We start from the raw sequence: 22,203 nt of genomic DNA, 5'->3' as shown, positions 1-22,203 counted from the left end.
TTCATTTATTGATATTTTATTTATAATTCTATATGTATTTTTTATCAAAATAAACCTTTAAACAAATTTTATTTTTTAAGTTTTTATTTTTGAATTTTAAGAATCAAGAATAAATTAATAGAATATGTAAAGTATTGGAGGTTAAATTTGTTGATTTTTTAGAACTAAGACCAAATTAACAGAATCTATAAACATTGGAAGGCTAAAACTATTATTATGCAATAATTATTTATAGAAAATTGATATCATTACTATGCTCCACTCAGTGCTCAATAGACCGTTTCTATGAATGTAGTAGAATGTAGACAAGTCATTGGGTTTCATTGTATCCTCGAGATTCATTTACAAGTAACTCTTTTGCACACTATAATATAGGCGAGGGCAAATGGAACCTTAAAGAAAGTGACATTGATACATACCTTAAAGTTCTTGTTAATTTCTCATTAGTTTGTTTTTATAACAATAAATTTTTCGTAAAATGAGCTATAATTCATTTTAATAAATTATTGAGAAAAGAAATTATGGCAAGTGTAGATTAAATTCAATGTGAACATAGATGTTGAAAGGTAAATAATATTGTTGTGTGGGGTTTTGGATTTTGAATGGTCCATACATTTATAAATATATTTGGACCAACATTTCACACCTTCTCAATGTGTTCACTTTAACAATGTTAAATTTCAAGACAAGTAGGGTCAAAATCCTTAAATTCCCACTCATTAATAATAGGAAAATTTATATATGTGAATGCATTTTACTACACATTTTCTTTAAATATTTTTACTATAAGAATTCATTCAAGTAATCTCCCATGGATATCTTTATATAACTCTCCTAAATCATTTAATTGAAATGATATATATGAAATTTATTGTTTTCCTAATTATATTCATTTTTCTACTTTATAGTTTACACGTTATTTTATAACACATTATTATCACGATTTTACTTTAAGATAATAATAATTAAAAGTAATAATACTTGGCACGACTGTTTAGATTACTTGAAATTGATATGTTTACTACATGGTTAACATGTGAATTTAATTGAGTTTAACGTGTACTAATGATGGTGGAAATTATTAACACTATTAAATTTCTTTGTTAAATTTGTTGGTGTGACATTTTAAAATTAAAAAATCTCACTTGATAGCAATGTGAATAAAAATATGACGTTGCAATGAAGTTGAATTTAACAAAATAATTTTAATTGTATTAATAACTGTACTTGAATTTTGAAATTTGAAAAGTAAAGAGACTAAATTCCTAAAAATCAAAATATAAAGATTAAAATTAAATTTATTAAAAGTAGACCTGATCATGGTCGAGCCACCCGCCCAAGCCCGAAGGCCAACCCAAAAAGTGAGATGGTTTGAGCAAAAATATAGGCTCGAAAATGAGCTTGGACAAAAAATAAGACTTGTTTTCTAAATGAGTTGGGCCTCGGGTAGGATTTTTTTTTCCCAAACCAGGCCTGAAGCTACCTAAATTTTTTTTTCTGTTGTTGTTTTGCTATTATATTGCTACTATTTTGTTTTTATTGTTTGAAGATTGTATGAATCTTGTTTTATTGTTAATTTTTCTTCTATTTTAGAGGCATTTATTTATTTATTTTTCTTACGTGGAAATTACTTATCATTTACACAACCAGCTAATTTGTTAATTTAGCTATTTATTTTTAAATAAATTATAATTAAAATTAAGTGTAAAAAATGAAACTCCAATTTGAGTTATCCGTAGTTAATGATAATTAATCCTTTTTCTTAAAAAAAAAAACAGAAACAAGTAAAATTTGTTATTACCGGGTGGACAGACAGATCTCCTATAGACACGTGTAAACGAAGGAGAAAGGTAGGACTGTTGACTGCAAAACACGTGTGAGATTAGAGTTCTCAAATTGATATTTGCAAGAAGAAGAAAAAAAGAACGGAAGGGAAAGTGGAGCCCACAACATCAAAGTAAAACTATAAACAATCCAACGGCTGTCCCATTTCGAGGACTGTGGGGCCCATATTTCCCCATTTATTTAATAATTTTTAGAATTATCCATAAATTTTATATTTATATTTCAAAAAATTACAAGTATAATCACAATCGCTTTTAACAATTTTATATCGGAATTAATAATCGAATTTAGATTACAATAAATTTAGATAAGATCTATTCATCATGAAACTTAAACCATAATAAATTTAAAAATATCTACATACGATTTACATAGAGTGAAACTCTAATACGGGATTTTAGAATTCCTAAGACCTCAACTTCAATAAAATTAATAAATTCTATTCTTAAGTTATTATTTGAATAAAATGTTTAAATTTTACATAAAATTATTAATATTTTTATTAATAAAAATAATGTTTAATAAATGGAAGTAAATTTGTAGTTTTTATCAAAGATATTATCTAAATCTAACTATTAATAGGCATAATGACTTATTTTGTCCTCCATTTACTCTTTTTTTTTTGCCTATTTTAGCCATTAAACTTGTAAGGTTTGTCAAATCACTTCAAAATAGATGAAAATTTTTAATTTTGGCATAATTACGGATTGTCGTGACAACAAAATTAACAAACATTAACTTTTCCATTCATTTTGGGGTGATTTGACAAACAAAACAAGTTTAAGAGTTAAAAGAGGCGAAAAATTAAATGGAAGCCTAAAATGACATTTTTTATAAAGTTAAAAGATAAATTATTCATACATCACAATTTTTTAATTTAAAATTTTAAATATATATATATAAATATAACATAAATATGCTATAAATATACTATATTCATTTTTACAACTTTCAAAATCTTGACAAATACATAAAATTGTTATAAAAAAGATTAATGGTATAAATAACTAGTTGGTGAGATAAATTAAATGGTTGAGATAGTTTCATCAATAATTTGATTTGATGATGAAAATTAATTCGAAAATTAATTGGCATGTAATTATAAGAATTCAATGGTTTGTCGATTGAGTCTTAGTTCGACTGGTATGAACATTATTGTTAATATAAGATGGCGTAGGTTCGAATGCGTTAAAGCGCAGTATCCTTCTATTTATGGGTTGAGAAAATTAGCAGGGGTAGGAACTGCAGTGGTTAAGAAATTGCAACCTTCTAAATAGGAGCTGGCCAATCCATGAGTGTACCACGAAGTTACAAAGGTTGTACAACGAAATAGGCACAAAGAAAGAGTAATATGCCGGACCAACCTACAAAAACGAAATAGTTTTAAGTATTATATAAAAAAACATATATATAATTATTATTTATAGTTAAAAAACAAAAATTCACCGTTATTATTATTATTATTATTGGAGCTGGTGTGAAAAGCAAATGTTATTCGTATTTGATGGCCAAAACACGTGTGAAGTGAATACGACATATAGAACAGTTGAAAGGACAAGCGACGCAAACCTAGCTTGAAAAAGAGCTGGGAAAGGGCATCGTCAACCCAGCACCTATGGGACATATTACACGTGGATAATAGTCAGTCAATTTTCCGAGAAAATCACCGTCTGGATGGTATTTTGGCCAGTTTAAAGTGCCTTGTGGATAAATATGGCATGTATCTATATCTTCTTGCAAATGTTGGGGGTATTTCCAAGTTAATTCACCTTCCCATGCAAATAGGATTATATCCTATTATTTAGAGTATGAATGTTATAATAATTTTTATATTGGGCTTTGAATTTTTTTGTCTAAGTTAATCTCTAAATTTAGTGATCATTTTCATATTGGGGCATGTGGATTAGTCAACTGTTTCTATAATGGGGCTTGAACTTTTTTTGTCCAAATTAATCTCGGGACCTAATAATTATTCTCATATTGTGGCTTGAACTTGATAATTGTTCTTACATTTAAGGTTTTCAAGAAAATATAATAGACTAACTTGGACCAATTCAAGGATTAATTTGGGCAAAAAAAGTCCAGGCCTCTGTAGGAGAACAATTGTCTAGTCCAAGGACTAACCTAATTCATACCAATATGAGAATAATGATCAAATTTAAACCCTAAAAATAATTTAACCCTATCTTATAATATAAGAAAATGGTCCATTCTATCTTGGTATATTAAAATAAAAGTACAAAAAAATATAAAATCTGATTTGGAGTTTAGATACGTCCATTATACTTAAAAATAAACATCAGTATTTTTTATTTATAGATTTTTTTTTCCCATATGGACAGTCTTTATCAAGATAGCTAAATTGAGTACTCAAAAACAAAAACTAGTTGCTTTAATTTATACAATATATAATACAATATGTACTAAAACCCAGAATTATTTGGATTAGGTATATGGAAGAGGCTACAAAAAAGTAAAATGATTGTTAAAGGGCATTGAAGTAGCTACAATTTCTACCAACTCCTTTCATTGGTTGAGTCCACATTTCCATCCTCACAATCACAATTCAGTTTCCCCCATAACATAAACTTTTGTTTATTATGTAAAAGGAAAACCCTAATTTTCGTTTTGAAATATTATCCTAATTTCTTTTTCACCCTTCTATCACCTAATCAGTGGCGAAGTTAGAGGACCGAGACACGTTTTTAAAATGGGGACTGCACTATCACCTTAGAAGATATCGCATTGCAACTCAAGCTCCCAATTAATGGTGATATTGCAGTCACGGGTTCAAGTTTCATGCCACTAGAAGAGGATGCTTTATAAACCTCATACATAAGTTTGACATCATAATCATAGGGGAAAAAAGAGGTTTTCCAATATAATCAACTTATTCATTTTCTCCATCTCTATCAAAGTAATATCCTTAACCTCATTGTTTGAAACATGTGATAGAGTTGGGAGCAAGAAGACTTTCAGGGGGGGAGTGACTATGATGGTGGAGAAAAGCTGAAACTCGAGTCGAGGCAGCAGCGATTGTGGTTATTAATGAGTTCTTTAATCATAGCAATCGCTGTTGCCTCGAGTCGTGTTTCAGCTTTTCTCCACCGTCACATCACCATGAACTTAAACATACCTTAAAACTATCACAATGTCTCCCTAAAACTCCAACACAAACAAACTTTCCCTCCCAAAATTTCAACATTCAACAAAAAATAACAATTAAAAAATTTTCTAAGGGACAATGGACGAGAGAGCTGATGGAGTAAGGGGAAGCAAAACCCCCTTTATATAGGCAACCAGGGAGAAAATTTTCAAAAAAATAAATCATGCGGGAGTCCATGACCGTCTAGGATTTCCGGGATGGGATGTTTGAAAATTATTTTTGGATTCTCGAGTTCTAAAATTTTTTCATGGGATTCCCTTATAGGCTTAAGGTTGAAAATGTGTGGGAAGAAAACATGTCTTGCTAGACCCGTTTTTTTGTTTCTCTCTACAAAATCAGTCTAAATTTCCCTAAATTTTAAAAAAACCTAATTTCCTAATTATTTTTTTAAACCGACATTTTTTACTAATTTTCCCTAAAATTAGTATTATATACTCATCCATATTTAATATATTCTCTAATTTAATTTAATTTTAACTAAAACATTTAAAAATAGGTAATTAAAAAAAACAAGTAACTCAAATTATAAAAAAAAATGGGTCGAATGTATTTGGAAAAAAAAAGCCATTTGTTTTTACTTTTGGTTCTTTCATCAATTTTTATAAATTTCTTGTCTCAACCTATAAAGAAAACCAAAACAAGTCAATTAAAATTGAAAATTAAATTCTGAATCTCATGTGATGATATGATGGTTAAGAGCGTTTACCGCTCCAAGTGTAGCCTGAGTTTGAGTCGTGCTAGCCGCGTTGGTTGTTTGGGCTTTGCCCTATTATTATAATTCACCAAAAAGAAAATTGAAAAATTCTGCTTACGATTAAGTTCAGAGAACAATGGTATAGTATAATACAATATTATATTTTTAAATACAAAAGAGGGATTAAACTGAAACAAAGTAAAACAAGGTCACACTACATTAGATAGATCATTATGTAGAGATTAAAGGACTTCATCCGGGAGTTGCATGAATATAAATTTGCCAAACCATCAATTACCCTATTACATTCTTTGAAAACATGTATTGTATTAAGCGAATTGTCCAATCACATTAGAAAAGCCTTTTAATATTACGGATCAAGATGAATCATACTGTTCCTTCCCAGTTTCTTGAATTGCTTGAAATTATAATACAATATTAATCCTATCTTAATTCCTTAATTATTGTTTAGTTGACTTTTTAATATTTTTATTTTTGACAACAAAATATTCCATGCTTTAATTATCAAAAGGGACACCACAATTATAAAGGAGATGTTTACTATTTGCTTGAAGCAGTCCTTCCCAAAAGTCAAACTTGAAATTTTATTTATTGAAAGCTTACGTGATAAAATGGTAAAATTATGATGATTTAGGTTTAAATGGAATTTTATTTATTTTATAGACATTAATAATTAATTATGATTGTAATTTATATTTTATTAGATTAAATCATATCCATGACTTGGATGAAAGTTAAATAATTATATACATAAGGCATTTATAAAAAAAGTTATTTAATGAATGAAATATAAGTGAGTGGAAAAAGTTTTGTGTGTGTATTTTTCGAGATAAAATTTAAAACGGTACATAAATTTTAATTAAATGTACAATTAATACATCAACTTTAACTTACTGTAATTATACACGTTTAAATATATATATGAAATTTTAATTTTAATTCAATTATACACATTTAAAGAAATAAAAACATCACTTATTTTATATTGAATAAATATATTTATTTGGGTACGCAGCATATAAATGTAGAATGGTGTCGATAATTTATGAAAATTAAGTCAAATCAGAATTTCATGTATAAAATCACACAAAAATCTCAATTGTGTGATTGGTGTTGGTATATGTTGTTGTTGACTCCACTTAATAATGTAGGGTTGTCTAATAAAATAGGAATCAAAAGAGGCATGGGTTGAAGCAGTTGAGTACATGTATCTATACATTAATTAATTCATCTAATCTATGTTTTTGTATTTAATATTATTGACTTATGATTTCACAAAAAATATTATTATTTAACCTATATATGCTTTTCAACATCAACAATTTGGTTAATGTTTGGAAGTCAACATTCTCTAACTGCAGGTATCAAATAATAGCATATGTAGGTATATCAATCTTTGATTGATAAAATAATTACAACCAAACAAGTTGGTAGTTCATAAGAAATTAAAAACACATGATAAATAGTTTCCCTTGAATTTCTCATGATGATTTTTGTGGTTTCATTCGGACCTATTGTAATAACTTGTTACAGTATATACTTTAAGGATCTCACTTACTCAAAACCCTTCGTACAAAGATAAGCGGGCTCACCTGTCACTTGGTACTTTAAGAATAGAATTATTAGAGCACGGCAACTTACGACACAAGTGGGATCATATAGTATGTACTATAACGACAACCAACTTGCAATAGTAGTGCTCATTTGGCACTTGACCATCTCACACAACCATATGAACCTTTATACATTTATGCCGCGCTATAGGACATAAGACGACCCACTATATAAACTGGGGCGTACGAAGAAATAGGGCTCTCTCTCTCTCTCTCTCTTAAGCTTACCTCTTCTATTTCCTCCTCCTCCATCTTCTTTACCAGTATAAACTCTCCATCTTATTTAGGTGAATCGAACCTCACCTTTATTGCTATCTTTATACAACTGGTTGTAATTTTATTTAGAAAAAAGAGTTGAAATTTACCATTCCTAACAAAATTTCATTGAAGAAGAAATAACTTTAATTCAAATTATTGCTAGAAATTTTTTCCTTAAAATAAATCTAACCATTATTTGAACTTTATTTTCAACATGATTCAAAATGCCAAAAATCTCTACTCCCATACATTTGCTTGATAAAAATGGCAAAAGGGTTAGGCTTGGAAATCTCAACCACAAACTTGGATGATTAAGTGGGAGGTGATGATAAAATTATTTGCTATTTTTGGCAATGTCTTGCTATACTTAATTTCCAAAAAAATAAAAAAAATTCAATAGAAATGGGTGATTGAATTATGGTAGGAATGGGCCTTCACTAATTGACATTTATCAAAGATAATACTGCTTTAGGCTGGGCCCTTCAAAATAATTTCAAGTTTCTAAATATAGTAATTCTTTATGGGCTGATTGCGTGACGGAAATAATGTTCATTTGTAAACCCTATACTCTTCAATCATGTCATCTCGGTTGAGTTTTAATTATATCAATATTATTGTCAGTACAAAAATATGTTTGAGTATGTTGAAAAAAAAAACAGATGAGATTAATATTAATAAACTATTGCATCGTAAATGATTTAATTTATAATTTCTGGCTTGAGTGATTTATTGAATCTCTTTTGGTTGTTGGATTTGTTTGAAATTTGAAATTTTACTATTTTTGGAAACCTGAAAATTTCCACACCCATATTAAATTACACCTTCTTTTTTTTTCATTCTGGTGGGAAATATAGAACCAAATTTTAAATTTATTAAATATCACATGTTAAAGATAATTACGTGATTTAAATTTTTATTAAACACTTATTTGACACGAGTTCGAATTATATTATTACATAAAAAATATTTTATGCTTGGGCATGCCCTACCTCTCTAATGCTTGGGCTTCTTCTCAAGGCTCATCCTCACTTTAATTGGATCAATTGCCTTATCAAATAGTTTACACAATTAAATTCTTTATCATATTAAAATCTTTGTGGAAATATATTTAGTTATTTTTGTTTAACTCCACAAAATAAACAATAATAACTGTACAATTTAATGGGTAAACTATTCGGATAGGTAGAAGTGAACAGTCAGTCGAATCGAGTAAAAAAATTTTAAGTTAATTTAGTTGACGAGTCCTGTTTTATCATCTTAACTCGATTTGAAATTTTTTCGAATCGAATCGAGTCGTGTGAAATAAAATTCAAGTCGATCCGAATTGAGTGAAATCGTTTGAGTTAAATTAAAAAATTAAACATTTCAAATTGAAATCTTGTTATAGTATAACTAATTTCATGTTAGAGCATATAAACTTGAAACCATATATATTTGGAAATTTTCTCAAAGCAAAATAAGAAAAAAACTTATTTAGGTCCCAAAATATTATTTTAGAAAATTTAAAATTTTCTTTATATATTCTTTAGATTTTTTTAAAATTTTATAATTAAAAAAATATAAATTTTGGAATTTTATAAATATTTTGAATTTTTTTATAATTTTTGTTGCAAGAGACTAATTTGCTCATTTTCAAAATTGATAAGGACTAAAGGGTATTTACACCAATATATTATTCAAATTATTCAATTGTAAAATTCAACTCGACTTGAACTCGAAACTCAAATTACTTATTCTAACTAACTCGAAAAAATCGAATAACTCAATTTGATTAACTTAAAATTTAATTTTTTTTAATTTTTTCAATCAAATTTCTATTTTAGTTTTCAATTTTTTTAATTGCGTCACCCCTATTAAGATTATTTGTTGTTAGCAAAGATGGCAACAACGTATACTTCATGAGCAAACTTGCGAACGATGGGTCATCCAAGTTTAAGATTGACGCCTACAATGATGCCAACACATTTCGTGGTGGAACTTGCAATTTGCGCACTGGTTTTACAAGTATCCTTTGTTCTATTCACATGTCATATCCATTTTTCTTATATTAGTACATACTTTCACCAGAGTTCATGGGCTAAGTTGGATTCGGGTCGGGTCTAAGCATAATATTGATATACTTTATATTTGTCCAAGTCTAGCTTAACTCGAAATATGAGCCTAAAAATTTTATCAAGTCCACCCATATTTGTAAAAGACTAACTTAAGCCCATTTTAGACCCGCTTATATTATTTTTAGTTATTTTTATATTATTTTAAATTAATATATTTATTTATTTATTGAATGTTTTATATAATCAACTTAATATTATTTTAATGTTTATATTAGAATAGTATTATATATTTGGTTTAGATTTATTTTTTTAATATGTTATAAATTACATTGTACAAACCCAATAATGCCCGGGCCTAAACCTAATTACAGGCCCAAAATAATGACAGCCCAACAAGCCCAAAACAACAAAAAAAATAGAAACCCTAAGCAGAAAAATTTCCAGCCGCCGCAAGGATCGGAGCAAGCCTCCCCCACGTGCGCCGCTCCTCTCCGCGCCTTGCGCTCCTCACCTGCAACAACAAACTGGAACAAAGCAAAATCGGGCAACAAAATAGGAACAAAACAACCGAATAGATTCGTCTTTGATTTTTCCTATTTTTTTTTTCATTTCAGCTATTTAAAGCCGTGAAATATCGATGATTTGGGGGGGGATTCGGTGTAAAGAGATACGAAAATAGAAGGGAAAATACGAAGGAAAAAAAATTTGAAAAAACAGAATACAAAACGGAGGTTTTTTCTTAGATTCGATTTTTTTTCCTTTGTTTGCTCTTTCTGTTTGTTTTTCTTTTTTTTTACATATAATAAATAAGAAACAAAAGGGAGCGGGGCTCACCTGAAACGCCTTTCAGGTTTGCCGTCGGAGGGCTCTCCTCCTTCGTGGCCGTCGGATCCGAGAGGATAAAGGGGGGCCAAGAGTCGTCTTTTGGGTCAAAGATGTTTGGCTTTTGAAGGGGATCTAAAACGGGTTAAAAAAAAGAGGCTTTTCGACTCCCCGCCGTCGTGTACGGCGGCGCTGACGATCGGCTGCCGGCACAGTTGCCACTCGCTGGAATTTGGCCGGATTCTGGGCCTACTAGAGAGAAAAGGAAACATTTTTTTTTGTTTTTTTGAAATAGAAAGAAAAAATAAGTTTTTTTAAAAAAAACATTGCATTTATAGCTTACCCAAAACGACACCGTTTTGGGCTGAAGGGTAACACAAAACGCGCTGCTTTCAAATTACATGACTGCTGCGGTGACCGACCCGGGAGGATCCGCGCGTTTTGGGTTTTGGTTAATTTCCTCATTTAGCCCCTCCCTTTTGCAACGCATATCAATTAAATCATTTTTATTTGCTTTAAAATTGGGCCGCATATTTAATTTTCGTTTCAATTCGGGCCCTTTCTGCGCGGCGTTTTGGAGGTCTGGGTGAGTTGCTCGATTGGTCCCCCTCCTATCATGCGCTTTTGAATCTGCTCCCTTCTTGTTTTTATTTTCTTTTTATTTTTCGAAATCAGCATTTAAATTTTGTTGGTTTGCAATTCAACCTTTAATCTTGTATTTTAGATTTTTTAGCTTGTTTAATTAATATTGCTAGTATCTTTTTTTTTTATATTATTTTTACTATAATATTATATACCATTATTATTATGCCTATGTACACGCACATGTGCTTCTTATCATATCTATGTACATACGTGTATTCTTTTTTATTATTATTATATTACTTTCTTTATTTTACAAATGTGTATATATATATATACATATATATATGTAAATATGCATGCACATTTTAAAATACACATACATTTCCCATATATTTTTTAATTGTTAAAAGAGAAATACATTCGTCCTCTATAATATATATTTTTACATTCTTAACTTATCATAAACATTTTTTTGATTGTTCTATATTCCTTATTTTATACATATTACACATATATATATGTATTTGAATATATACGTGTGCTAATTTTCAAGATTTACCTATGTATATATACTTATACATTAAATTTTTTATTTCGTAAATATATATTCATATATGCTTTAAGTTAAAGTTTTTGTCTCATATTATACGCTAACTTTTAACTTACCTTTTGGGAAATACATTTTGGTTTTGACAATACATCAAAATTATTTTCTTGATTTAAAAGTTTTTTTTGAATAAAAACAATATTCAAGGTTGGGAATTTTCGAGGAAATTGAGCCCTAACGTATTGGGTTCCGATTTTCTTTGCTAATTCTAGATAACCGAGGATATTCTTTATTCAAAATGCATGAGTATAAAAATCATTTTTGGGAACTTAACTTGCCGTGTCCTAACGTATTGGGTGTGGCATGTTACTTTCTCAAAATGAAGATTTTCGCATAAAATAAAGTGATATTCAAAGTTCGGGAATTATGAGGAATTGTACCCTAACGTATTGGGACTCGATTTCTTTACATGACTTGAACAATTGATTATCCTTTTTCAAATTTCATCATTTGAGTTGATTTTAAAATCTTTTTAACCTTCGACACAAAGACATTAAATGATCAATTTGGTACCGATTTTGGGCGTTACGAGGGTGCTAACCCTTCCTCGTGCGTAACTGACTCCCGAACTCGTTTTTTCAAAATTCGTAGACCAAAATTATTTTTAAGGTGGGCCGATCACACCTTAATAAAGGATCGGTGGCGACTCCAATTTTATTTTTAAAAGTCGATAACCAAATTTTTGTTTTCAAAAAATGGTTTCGACATATATAATATATAAAAATAACATAATATAAAGTATTATAAACTTAAAAATGGATTGGACCAGGTTCCGGCATTGAATGTTTAAGTCCAAGCTCGTCCCATATTTTAATCGGGCCTAATTTTTTTACCCAATCTCATTTTTTAGGTTTAATATTTTTACCAAAAATTCTCTCAAATTTCGAATAGACCTTCGATCACCGAGCCATAAATAGTCATTTGATGTTGGTTACAAGTGTGATTCCAATTTTAACATTTTGTATCTTTACTTATCTTCAAATTTTCACTTTTGGTGGAGGCTTATATCATATAAAGCAAATAAAATATAATAAAAAAGGAGTAATTTTATTTAACCCCTGCTTAAATTTGTTTTACATGCAAAGTTAATTAAAGTAAAAATACTTTGATTGCACTACATCCACTTAGCATCATAGCCACTAAAATGTAGCCACGTAATCAGTTCAGCTAGACCCGACCTCAACATAAGAAACCTCTCACACACTCTCTCTCCCTCTTCAACAACATCATTCATTTCTGGAAGATCTGCAAACAAAACCCTCCACCTCCATTTTATTTATTCTTTTTCCGCTTCAAAGCGATGAGCGACCCCATGGAACCATCTACTTCAAAGAGCGACCCTAATCCAATTATTGGCCCCATCACTCTACTCCACCCACGACGCGAGCCTTTCGAGCATGGCCTCTTACCTATCCAGAAGCTCATTTTCACCGACCCCCTCCAAGCCCTAATCCCTCTCAAACAAAAACTCGCTTCTTCTTCTTCTTCTTCTTCCTCTACTCACCGAGTCAACTCGGATGCCCTTGCTGATGCGCTCCAGATCTCATCCGAACATGCGCGTCTCATCCTTGATACTCTCGCCTCGGTGCTCCACTCGGAGCCCGACCCACTCGTCAATGCCCACCCCGACGATGTAGGCTCTGTTGGTTCCGATTTGCGTGATCTGATCTTGTTTTTGTACATTCAATCGTATAAGAGGCTTTTGCCACGCTCGCACAAAGACTCTGCTGCCGTTGCCGATGTTTGGCCTTCCACCTCAGCTTTTGACGGTTATTTGTCGGCTCTTTCACCTTTGCAGGTAAGGAATTTGATCAATTCGCTGTCTTTTTTTTCTGTGGTTGATGTTTTTTGAATTGTATTTGTGGTGGTTGATATAATTTCAGTGTCATTTTATGCAATTTATTTAGATTCATGTTACTTTTAGGAAAATGAGTGCCTTTGATGCTAGAAACTGATTGAATTCACGAAAATTTGACTCTTGATTGGCATTTGGTAAAGAATGAACTGTGGTTCCGTTTATGTTTTGGCAATTGAAAGATGATATTAGTCTCTATGGAAAATTAGAAGCATGAGTTCTTTTAAGATGCAAAAGCTAATTGACATTTTTGAAGAATTAAGCCAATATCATAAATGCATGATTACGCATTTATATGGAACTAGTTTTCTTCTGTTTTGGCAAAGTACCGTTTAGTGTTATTTTGGCTTCTTGCTTTTGCATCCTGAAATAAAAACGAAAAATGGATAAGTGCATATAAATCTTCTATGAAAACATTCATATACGAAAACAAACAACATTTTAGTACCTTAAAATTGAACATACAATTCGTTTTGGAAATAGAATGCTTGATTACATATACACAGTTATGTATAACACTTGTCTCAGCATTGGTGTTTCATTTTATTTATCTATTTACTTCTAATTAACAATTTGCTTTTAATTATATACCTTTTCTTTAATAACATTTTAAGAGCTGAAAATCAAATAGCAGAAAATAAGTAACAATATGTTTAAGGTTATTTATAGTGTCCTTTTTGTTTGCTTTTAATATATTTTTCCTCTTGTTTTTGCTTCCCTGTTTGAAGCATAGTTGCTTTTTTACTCCTAAGGAATAGGGGTGAGCACTCGGCCTGTATTTATGAATAGAATTGTTTTAAATTGCTGGGTCTTATCTTATTGTTCATCTTTCTACTTCTATCTGTCTAATACTTTAAGCTTGCTGTTTAATATGATAAATGCATTTGGCACTGTGTTCCAGGGGAGTGTAAAATTTTTTGCTTTTTAACTTTAGAAACTTAATGGTAGGACATGGTTGTTTGTCACATCTTTTATATAGTTACCTATCTCATGAATATGGATTTTACCAATTAGTGGGCATTGTAATAATTGTGGTTCTATTTACTGTTAGAAGTTAATTGCAGTGTTTTGTTCTATGGAAGTTAAACCCTTAGACTTAACTTTGATGGTTCCTCTCATCACAGCTTGTCCGCAGCAACACACGTCGGTTTATGCCATCACAGGCTGATGAAGAGGCCCATCAATTGTCCTATCTTCAAAAGCACTTGGCTAATATTATCTCTCTTTTGTCAGAGCCCGTGGAGGGGGAAGGCGAAGAGTCTCTGGTTTGTAATATGCTATCTGTACATGGGTTTTCTTTTTCCGTTTTGTTTTGTTATTCCAACTGGAACAAGACCGAAGTATTTCAAATATAATTCAAGAATTGCATTTGTTTGTTTATCAGAGATTTTTGTTGCATTTTGATTCTTCATGTTCTTTGTTGTTCATTAATGGAATGCAATTTTAGAGATCTAACATGTGTTAACTTTAGTTTCACAGGATAAAAGGTGAAAGCACAGAAAAAGTAATTTATTGGTTGCACTTAGTACAGCAAAATATTGTTGCTGAATACTAATGACCTGGAATATAAATTTACTTTTTGTAAAATGTATTAATGTGGTTTATACTCTAGTTTTTGAAGGCAACCCAGTTTGTCTCACTAGATAACTTGTCGAGACCATTTGTTATGTAATATTGGGATCCTCATTGTGCGCTTTTTTTTCATTATGCTTTGGTTTGTTTTCTTTAGGATGGTTTGTTTTAGGTCTAACCCTGGGTATATGATGGAATGAAAATTATTAACAATCTTGACCATAAAGGAAGGAAGAACTCCTTGCCAGCTTTGCAGTAATCACTGATTTTGAGCTGAAGTTTTCTTTGTAAATTGTTTAGAATATAATCTGGAGATTTTATGAATCTTTTGTTCTTATTTTCTCTACTCTTTCCAACTTACGTACTTCCTTTATAGTGTGTCTTTTTTGTTTTATTATGTTCTGATTTGTTCTGTTCTTATTATTCTATTCTTCCTTTTTGTTATCAGCTAGGATGTTTTAACTCTGTTACTGTGTATTAGTGATCACACCTTCTAGTTGTTGCATATCTTACTTTTCCATTTGTTTTTGCTTGTTATTAGTTTCTATGGCTTGGTTTGATTCTTTCAGGTTTTAACCATGGAGGGATTTGAACACCTTGGATTTCTGATTCAATTTGGTGATAAGGGATCTGAAGGAATTCCTTTAAGCCAAGCTGCTCCATTTTTTGCTAATTCAGATCCAGACATGCCTGCTGTTCCCGTTCCAGCATCACAAGTCCTTGATTGGCTTCTAGAAAATATAGCTGCTTCTTTGGAGCATATCACTGACAAAATATCTGCAAAAGAAAATGGTCCTCAAGGTGGCTCTGATCAGGATGTTGCGATGGCTGATGCTAGTTCAAGTTCAGTTAGAGCCTCACCCAGTGCGAGGAATTGTTGCTTCATTGAGGGAGTCTCTAAATCATCCTATGTAAAGCAGGCATCTGATCTCAAACATTCTTCTGTGAAGGTTAGTCTATATTTGCATTGCAATTTAGGAAAACCTCGAAATTCTTTTGGGTGTACACCCTGTACTGTTTTTTTTACTCTCTTTAAATGCAATAAGTGACTTGCACCTCTGTAGATGCGTTAATAGTCTGGATTCTTGTGTTGATCTCCCAACTTTTAGAGTCATTTAAGTACTGAATGGAATCTGATGGGTGCATGTTTTATAGAAACTCAAATTAGGTTATTTCATGCAACCATCTTATAAATATTGAGATAGATGCCCGTTGGCTGCATATTTTTTGGATTAGATGAGACGAAGATACCAATTTAGGTGGGCTTAAAATTGGTTCTGTTTTCCCTCATCCTTTTTTCTGGAATGTTAATCATATGGAGATAAAAAGGGTGATAATGGTACAATTCTTTAGTTTCAACTCTCTTTCATGATGTGACTTGGTTACTTGAAGCAAGAAAGATGAGAGTAGAGGCATGTTTTCATATTTGGTGCAATTAATCCTTTTTAATTTAAGGGACATTAGTGTTTTTTCATACTTGCAAAATTCTTAGATTGAGTGGGGTTTCTGTATCTATCCCAACCTTGCTTCGGATATAAACTGCAGTTGTTCTTGCGTACTAGACACCAGCTGAAAGTCTGTTGAATCTTGGCACCGTCTTTGTTAAAAAAGTTTGTGATTTCTTGTGACCCACTATGTAGGTTTAGAACTTTCACTTGCTTGATACTAAAAACTTTTGTCCGTTTAGGTACTGGTCCTTTTCTGGGCAATAATCTTGTTTTCTTCCCAAAAATGGCTCTTTCATTTCTGTCCCCTCTTAAAAGTCAATCTCCTCAATGCCATTCTGATCATCATCTTATTATTGATTTAAATTTGCAAGTAACACATTGTCTTTTAAGTAAAGCTGGCCTTGTATCCAATTATTTGCTTAATATGCTTTTATTAAAATAAAATATTGTTTTGATTATTATGAGTAGGGGGTACGACATGGGACCTTCAATTTTGAGGTTGTATGCTAATTGGCTTATGGCAACAACCTTGATCTAATTCTCTATTAACGTTTGATATTTATGTACTTTGTGACATAAAACATCTCTAACTTCACATTATTTTAAAATTTCAGGTCATTAATTGCCACGATTCAGTCATTTACATTTTAGCACCTTTGAGATATGCTACCATTTATGGATGCTCTGATGCTACTATAGTTCTTGGAGCTGTTGGCAAGGTATCATTGCCTTTGTGCTTTCAATTACTTATGTTGCTCAAATTTTGGAACCAGTTGAAATATTCTCTGCTACACTAAATGTGTAATTTGGGTACAAATTTGTTTTCCTCTTTTTGGTTCATCATTGTTTTCTGGAATCTGAACATATCTATGGTATTTTGAACTGAAACTCTGAAAATGGATTTTACTTTGATATCTCTTCAATTAATGGACTTCCTATTTGCTATTCTACTGACTGGAAAATATCCATCTCTATTAAAGAAGTTACTTAGTTGTTCCCATCAAGGGCACTCAATTGAAAAAGGTGATCGAACATCTTACTGTTTTATTCCTTATGTTTAGATTTTTAGGATATGGCTATTGTTTGTCTTCTGTTTCAACTGCCTAGCTTCAATCAGTAATCTATTTATTCTTATAGTTTGGAATGTCTTGGGGTGAATGTAAAGAGGCGTCTCTGTTTTAAAATCGGTCATCTGATGTTGGTTAGAGCATTTTTATAAAGAATACAACTTTCAACAAATGTGGCCGAACTTATAGAAGAAATAGTCTCCGTTGATGAAGTTACTCAGCTGGTATCTCTTCATTTTAAAACATAAGCCTGGATTTTTCTTTGATCTCTTCATTAGTGTGCTTATTCGCTATTCTATTGATTGGAAAATATCCGTCTCTATTAACAAAGTTACCTAGTTGTTTCTTTGTCATCAAAGGCAGTCAATTGAAAGGTGATCGAGCATCTTACTGTTTGATTTGATTCCTTGTGTTTTGACTTTTAGGATTTAGTTCCATGTGTGTTCTCCATTTCATCTGCCTAGCTTCTGTCTGTCAGTAATCTATGAATTCTTCTTGTTTGGAATGTCTTTGAGTGAATGTAAAAGAGTATTCTTTGTTTGAAGATCTATCATCTGGTGTTGTTAGTAGGTTGTTATTAAGAATACAGAATTCAACGATTGTGTCAGAACTTGTAAAAGAATAGCCCCTCTTAGTCTCTGCTCCTTTTCTTGGCTATGCTGAAATCACAAAAAAGGAATTTTTATGAACTGAATATGGCCATTCACATGCACTCAATCAGTTTGTATTGCTAAGATTGTTACATACGTTTGCTTGCCTTACATGGTATCTGCATGTGGCTGTTATGGTTTCTCCTCTAGTATTCTTTTCTTGTTTGCAGTATTTCTTCTCTTGTGGGATTATGCTTCTTTCGCCTTTTCTCCATATTTTAGTCTACTTTCTTGTAAAACAATCAACCTGATTATTACACCCTATTAGCTATCAATTCATTTCCTGTTCAAGTAATGATATGCTCTCCATTCATGGATGAACATATAATGATTTATCTATTTATTTATTTTTACAGGCAGTAAGAGTTGAACACTGTGAGCGAGTTCATGTGATAATAGCTGCAAAGCGAGTCTGCATTGCAAATTGTCGCGAGTGTTTATTCTTTTTGGGAGTGAATCAGCGCCCCCTTGTTGTTGGTGATAACCACAAGCTACAGGTAAGCAAATCGCAAGCATCCTCTTTTCTGAGTGCAATGAGAATATAATGCGATCACATTTGAGTTTGTGAGATGGGAATTTGTATAGAAACTATGTCAAAGTAAATGTTCAATTGGTCTTAATTTTGAAAATTTGTTTATTTACAATAGAAAGAAACTCAATTAGTCAAATTAATGTCTAATTTTTTTCTTTCCTCCCGAATTATTTGTCTTTTTGTCTTCTCGAGCTCTTTGTCCTTTCAACTTCACCCAAGTCAGCCAAACTCACTGCCTAGCCTGGTGGTTGATGCTGCTGGCTCTGGTCATGGCATGCGCTTTATGTTTTAGTTCCATCCTCCCATTTTTCTTCCTTCTACTTCTCCTTGGTCCATCACGTCTCTGCTTTGTGACACCAAGTCAAATCCACTTGTACAAAGTTTCCTTAGCATACAAAATGCTCAACCGTCAGCAGATTTTTGACAACTTGCCTTTAGTTTAATTTTTTTTTAAAGTTTGTTTAGGCTGATCCTGGCATTTTCATGTTCTATTCCATCATTTGTGAGCTATTGTTGCTGTCTATTCCGTCTGTCTGTCAGCTTGCAATTGATGGGTCTGGGGGATTTTGTTCTGGCCATAGTAATGCAAATTGCTCTGCCATAACCATTTCTAGGGACATGTAACGCCTCAAGAAATTGATTTAGCATATTTAACATCCAACTATACGGCAAAATAGAATATGGACTCATCCAGAACATCAGTGGAGAACACCCCAAGAAGGCTTTCCCTGTTCTTTTTCTAGTTGGCAGAATAACGTTCATTATTCATTTTTAACACAGCTTTCACCTTTCAGAACCATCTTGGTGTTGTTTTGAGTTGGTTTTTTGGTGCTATCAAGATTGACTGTTTTTGAAATTCTTTTATTAAATTTCTTCAGGTGGCACCGTATAATACATTCTACTCTCAGTTGGAGGAGCACATGACTGAAGTTGGCATTCAGGCCACTATGAATAGATGGGATGAACCTTTGGCACTTGGAGCGGTTGATCCACACGATTCATTATCTCATCCTGCAGGTGTTTCTGATGCGCAAGCAGAGTCAGCTGCACAGTTAGATCCTGATCAGTTCACAAATTTCCTGGTATGTTTTTTGGCATTTCATAGCATAGCTTAGCTTGGATATAAATAAATCTTTAGTTTATATTACCTGTTTATAGTTTGATCTTGTTTGTGCTTGACATGAACATTTCTTAATACGCAGATTCCAAACTGGTTTGAAGGTGAATCAGCTGGGTCAACAAAGGATAACCCATTCCCCTTACCTGATGCATACTTGAAATCTCAACTGAGAAATGTAAATGCGCTAAAGCCCAACTTGTTTTGACAAGCATTGAATTTATAGTTTGAGTTTATTTTTACGGGCGAGATAAAAGCAATGTTGCTTATTTCGAAGTAGTGGCTGGTTTTATTGATCTTTCTGATAATGACTTCTCTGAAATTTTGTTTTCTTCCTGATTTGATCGACAGCAAAAGAATTTGAGTGAGATAAAGCAAATATTGAGAGAAGCACCGCTTGAAGAAAATCGCAAAAGAGAACTGTCATGCGCGCTGCATGTATACTTCAAGGACTGGTTATATGGTAATCCACCATCTCTGGTCTCCTGTGATTACCAACTGTAACAATCTTAACTGGTGTTTCTGAACTTCAATATCGTTTTTATAATAATGTGGCAGCTTCCGGTAACATACGTCAGCTATACTGCTTACAAGGTGATTGAAACCTTGAGGTTACACGGCATGATTAGACAAGTTTATGGTTTTAATTCATTTTCAAGCCCTTTGCCAGATGGGCGGGTCATTTCTGTGGGGGGACAATAGACAAGCTGAGAAGAGAATCAGCATATTGTAATTTGGAAGGGCAACAAAATTTTTTAATGGATTGGCAGGGAGTCATGGGCAGAGAATGGAAGCAACTAGATAAAAGACAATGCCAATCTGAATGTAATATTTTTGGATGAAAAAGATAAATAATCTTTTGTAGTGTAATATTTGTTAACCTAGGTCTGCAGTGTTTTGTGAATTTTGTCATCCCCTTGATCTAGCCACGAGTGAATTTATTGGAGAAGTGTGTAATCTAGCTTTTCATCGACTTTAAATTTATTGGACATAAAAAAATAGAACTGTTTGCATTCGTTTGATCTGATCTCATATGTTAATATATTGATCAAGGATTATTATATTCATTTTTATGTTTCATTTCAAATTTGGTCAGTTGAATTTGAGATCAAGATGGAATTGGAATCTGTATAGCTATATGCATGTATATAAGAGGAAGGTCTTCCTGAGGACACCAGGCAGGCTCCCCTTTAACAAGGTTTAATTTTAATTTTAGTCCGTTTATTATACTTACATTAGAAATTTATCTGTATCTATAAACTACATATTTGTCCTGCTTATTTTCATTATATTATAATGGTTCAATTGCAATTTTGATCCCTTTGATGGGTGTTTACTAATTACTATGCTTAGTCAAATTTAATTTTTGGTCATTTTTAACATAATTTGGTATCTCGAGGGACATGTTATGTTGTTCTCTGTCTCTCTTTTACCTTATAAGATGATGGTCCTATTTCAGTTTTAATACTTTACTGTTTTTAATTGTATGACAGTGGCCAAACTTCAGTTTTGGTTCCTATACTACACTAAAATTTGAGATTTTATCTCTATATTTAATTTTGATATAATTTGATATTTTTAATAATTGTTTATATTATTTGTCATAATAATTGTATACAGATAAAAATATTTTATTATTTAATTTTTAAATTATATTATGAAGTGATTGATCCATGGTCATGTTTTAATTCTCTCACATTATATTTTCAATTTTAAATAATCCCATAATTTGCTAATTTATCTTGATTTAATTCTAAATTTATTTTCACAATTATGCAGTATAATTGAAAATTTTATTTTAATTAATAATTTAAATCCAACGTAAATTTATTTTTAATCTTCACAACTTAAAATTATCCGGCTTCATTTACGATTTAGGTTTGAAATATACTAGGTTTTTCGTTTTGGTATATAAATTTATTTTTAGTTTATTTCATATCATTTTATCTCAAAAATTTAATGCTGGTCAATAAAAAATGACAATGATAGCTAATAAAAATGTGATAGGTAGATGACATTATTCACTTTCAAACTTTTTGGAGTTGGGTGTTAGGAGCTAAATTTTGAATAAAATCAAATTATTATATTTTTATTAAGTAATTTATTTTTTTATCAGTATATAAATATATATCAATTTTTTAATCTTAGGTGTACCGTGTGGTTGTTTGAATTGGATCAGTTGATTGGATAGGTTAGATCATGAACCAACTGATGTGTCATTTCGGAGAGAGGTACCAGACCGATTGACTTGTAAACCAATATAGATTAATTGAATTGCGGTAAAAAACTTATTAAAC

The 22,203-nt window shown here is 31.4% G+C and overlaps 1 protein-coding gene across 1 annotated transcript; it reads left to right on the top strand.

Annotated features, from left to right (window-relative positions):
• The first annotated feature begins 12,879 nt into the window (after positions 1 to 12,879).
• LOC105786218 (uncharacterized) lies at positions 12,880 to 20,973 on the top strand. Its single transcript, XM_012612559.2, has 9 exons — positions 12,880 to 13,463; positions 14,645 to 14,785; positions 15,662 to 16,042; positions 17,155 to 17,259; positions 18,614 to 18,754; positions 19,668 to 19,871; positions 19,992 to 20,084; positions 20,258 to 20,369; positions 20,465 to 20,973. Exons 1-9 carry the CDS (start codon positions 12,966 to 12,968, stop codon positions 20,506 to 20,508), a joined length of 1,719 nt encoding a protein of 572 aa, XP_012468013.1. The 5' UTR covers positions 12,880 to 12,965; the 3' UTR covers positions 20,509 to 20,973.
• The last annotated feature ends 1,230 nt before the right edge of the window (positions 20,974 to 22,203 follow it).

Source organism: Gossypium raimondii, chromosome 1 (assembly GCF_025698545.1).
Source record: "Gossypium raimondii isolate GPD5lz chromosome 1, ASM2569854v1, whole genome shotgun sequence".
NCBI lineage: Eukaryota > Viridiplantae > Streptophyta > Magnoliopsida > Malvales > Malvaceae > Gossypium > Gossypium raimondii.
The sequence above is the reverse complement of the archived record's forward strand: the minus strand, read 5'-3'. Positions and strand labels throughout refer to the sequence as shown.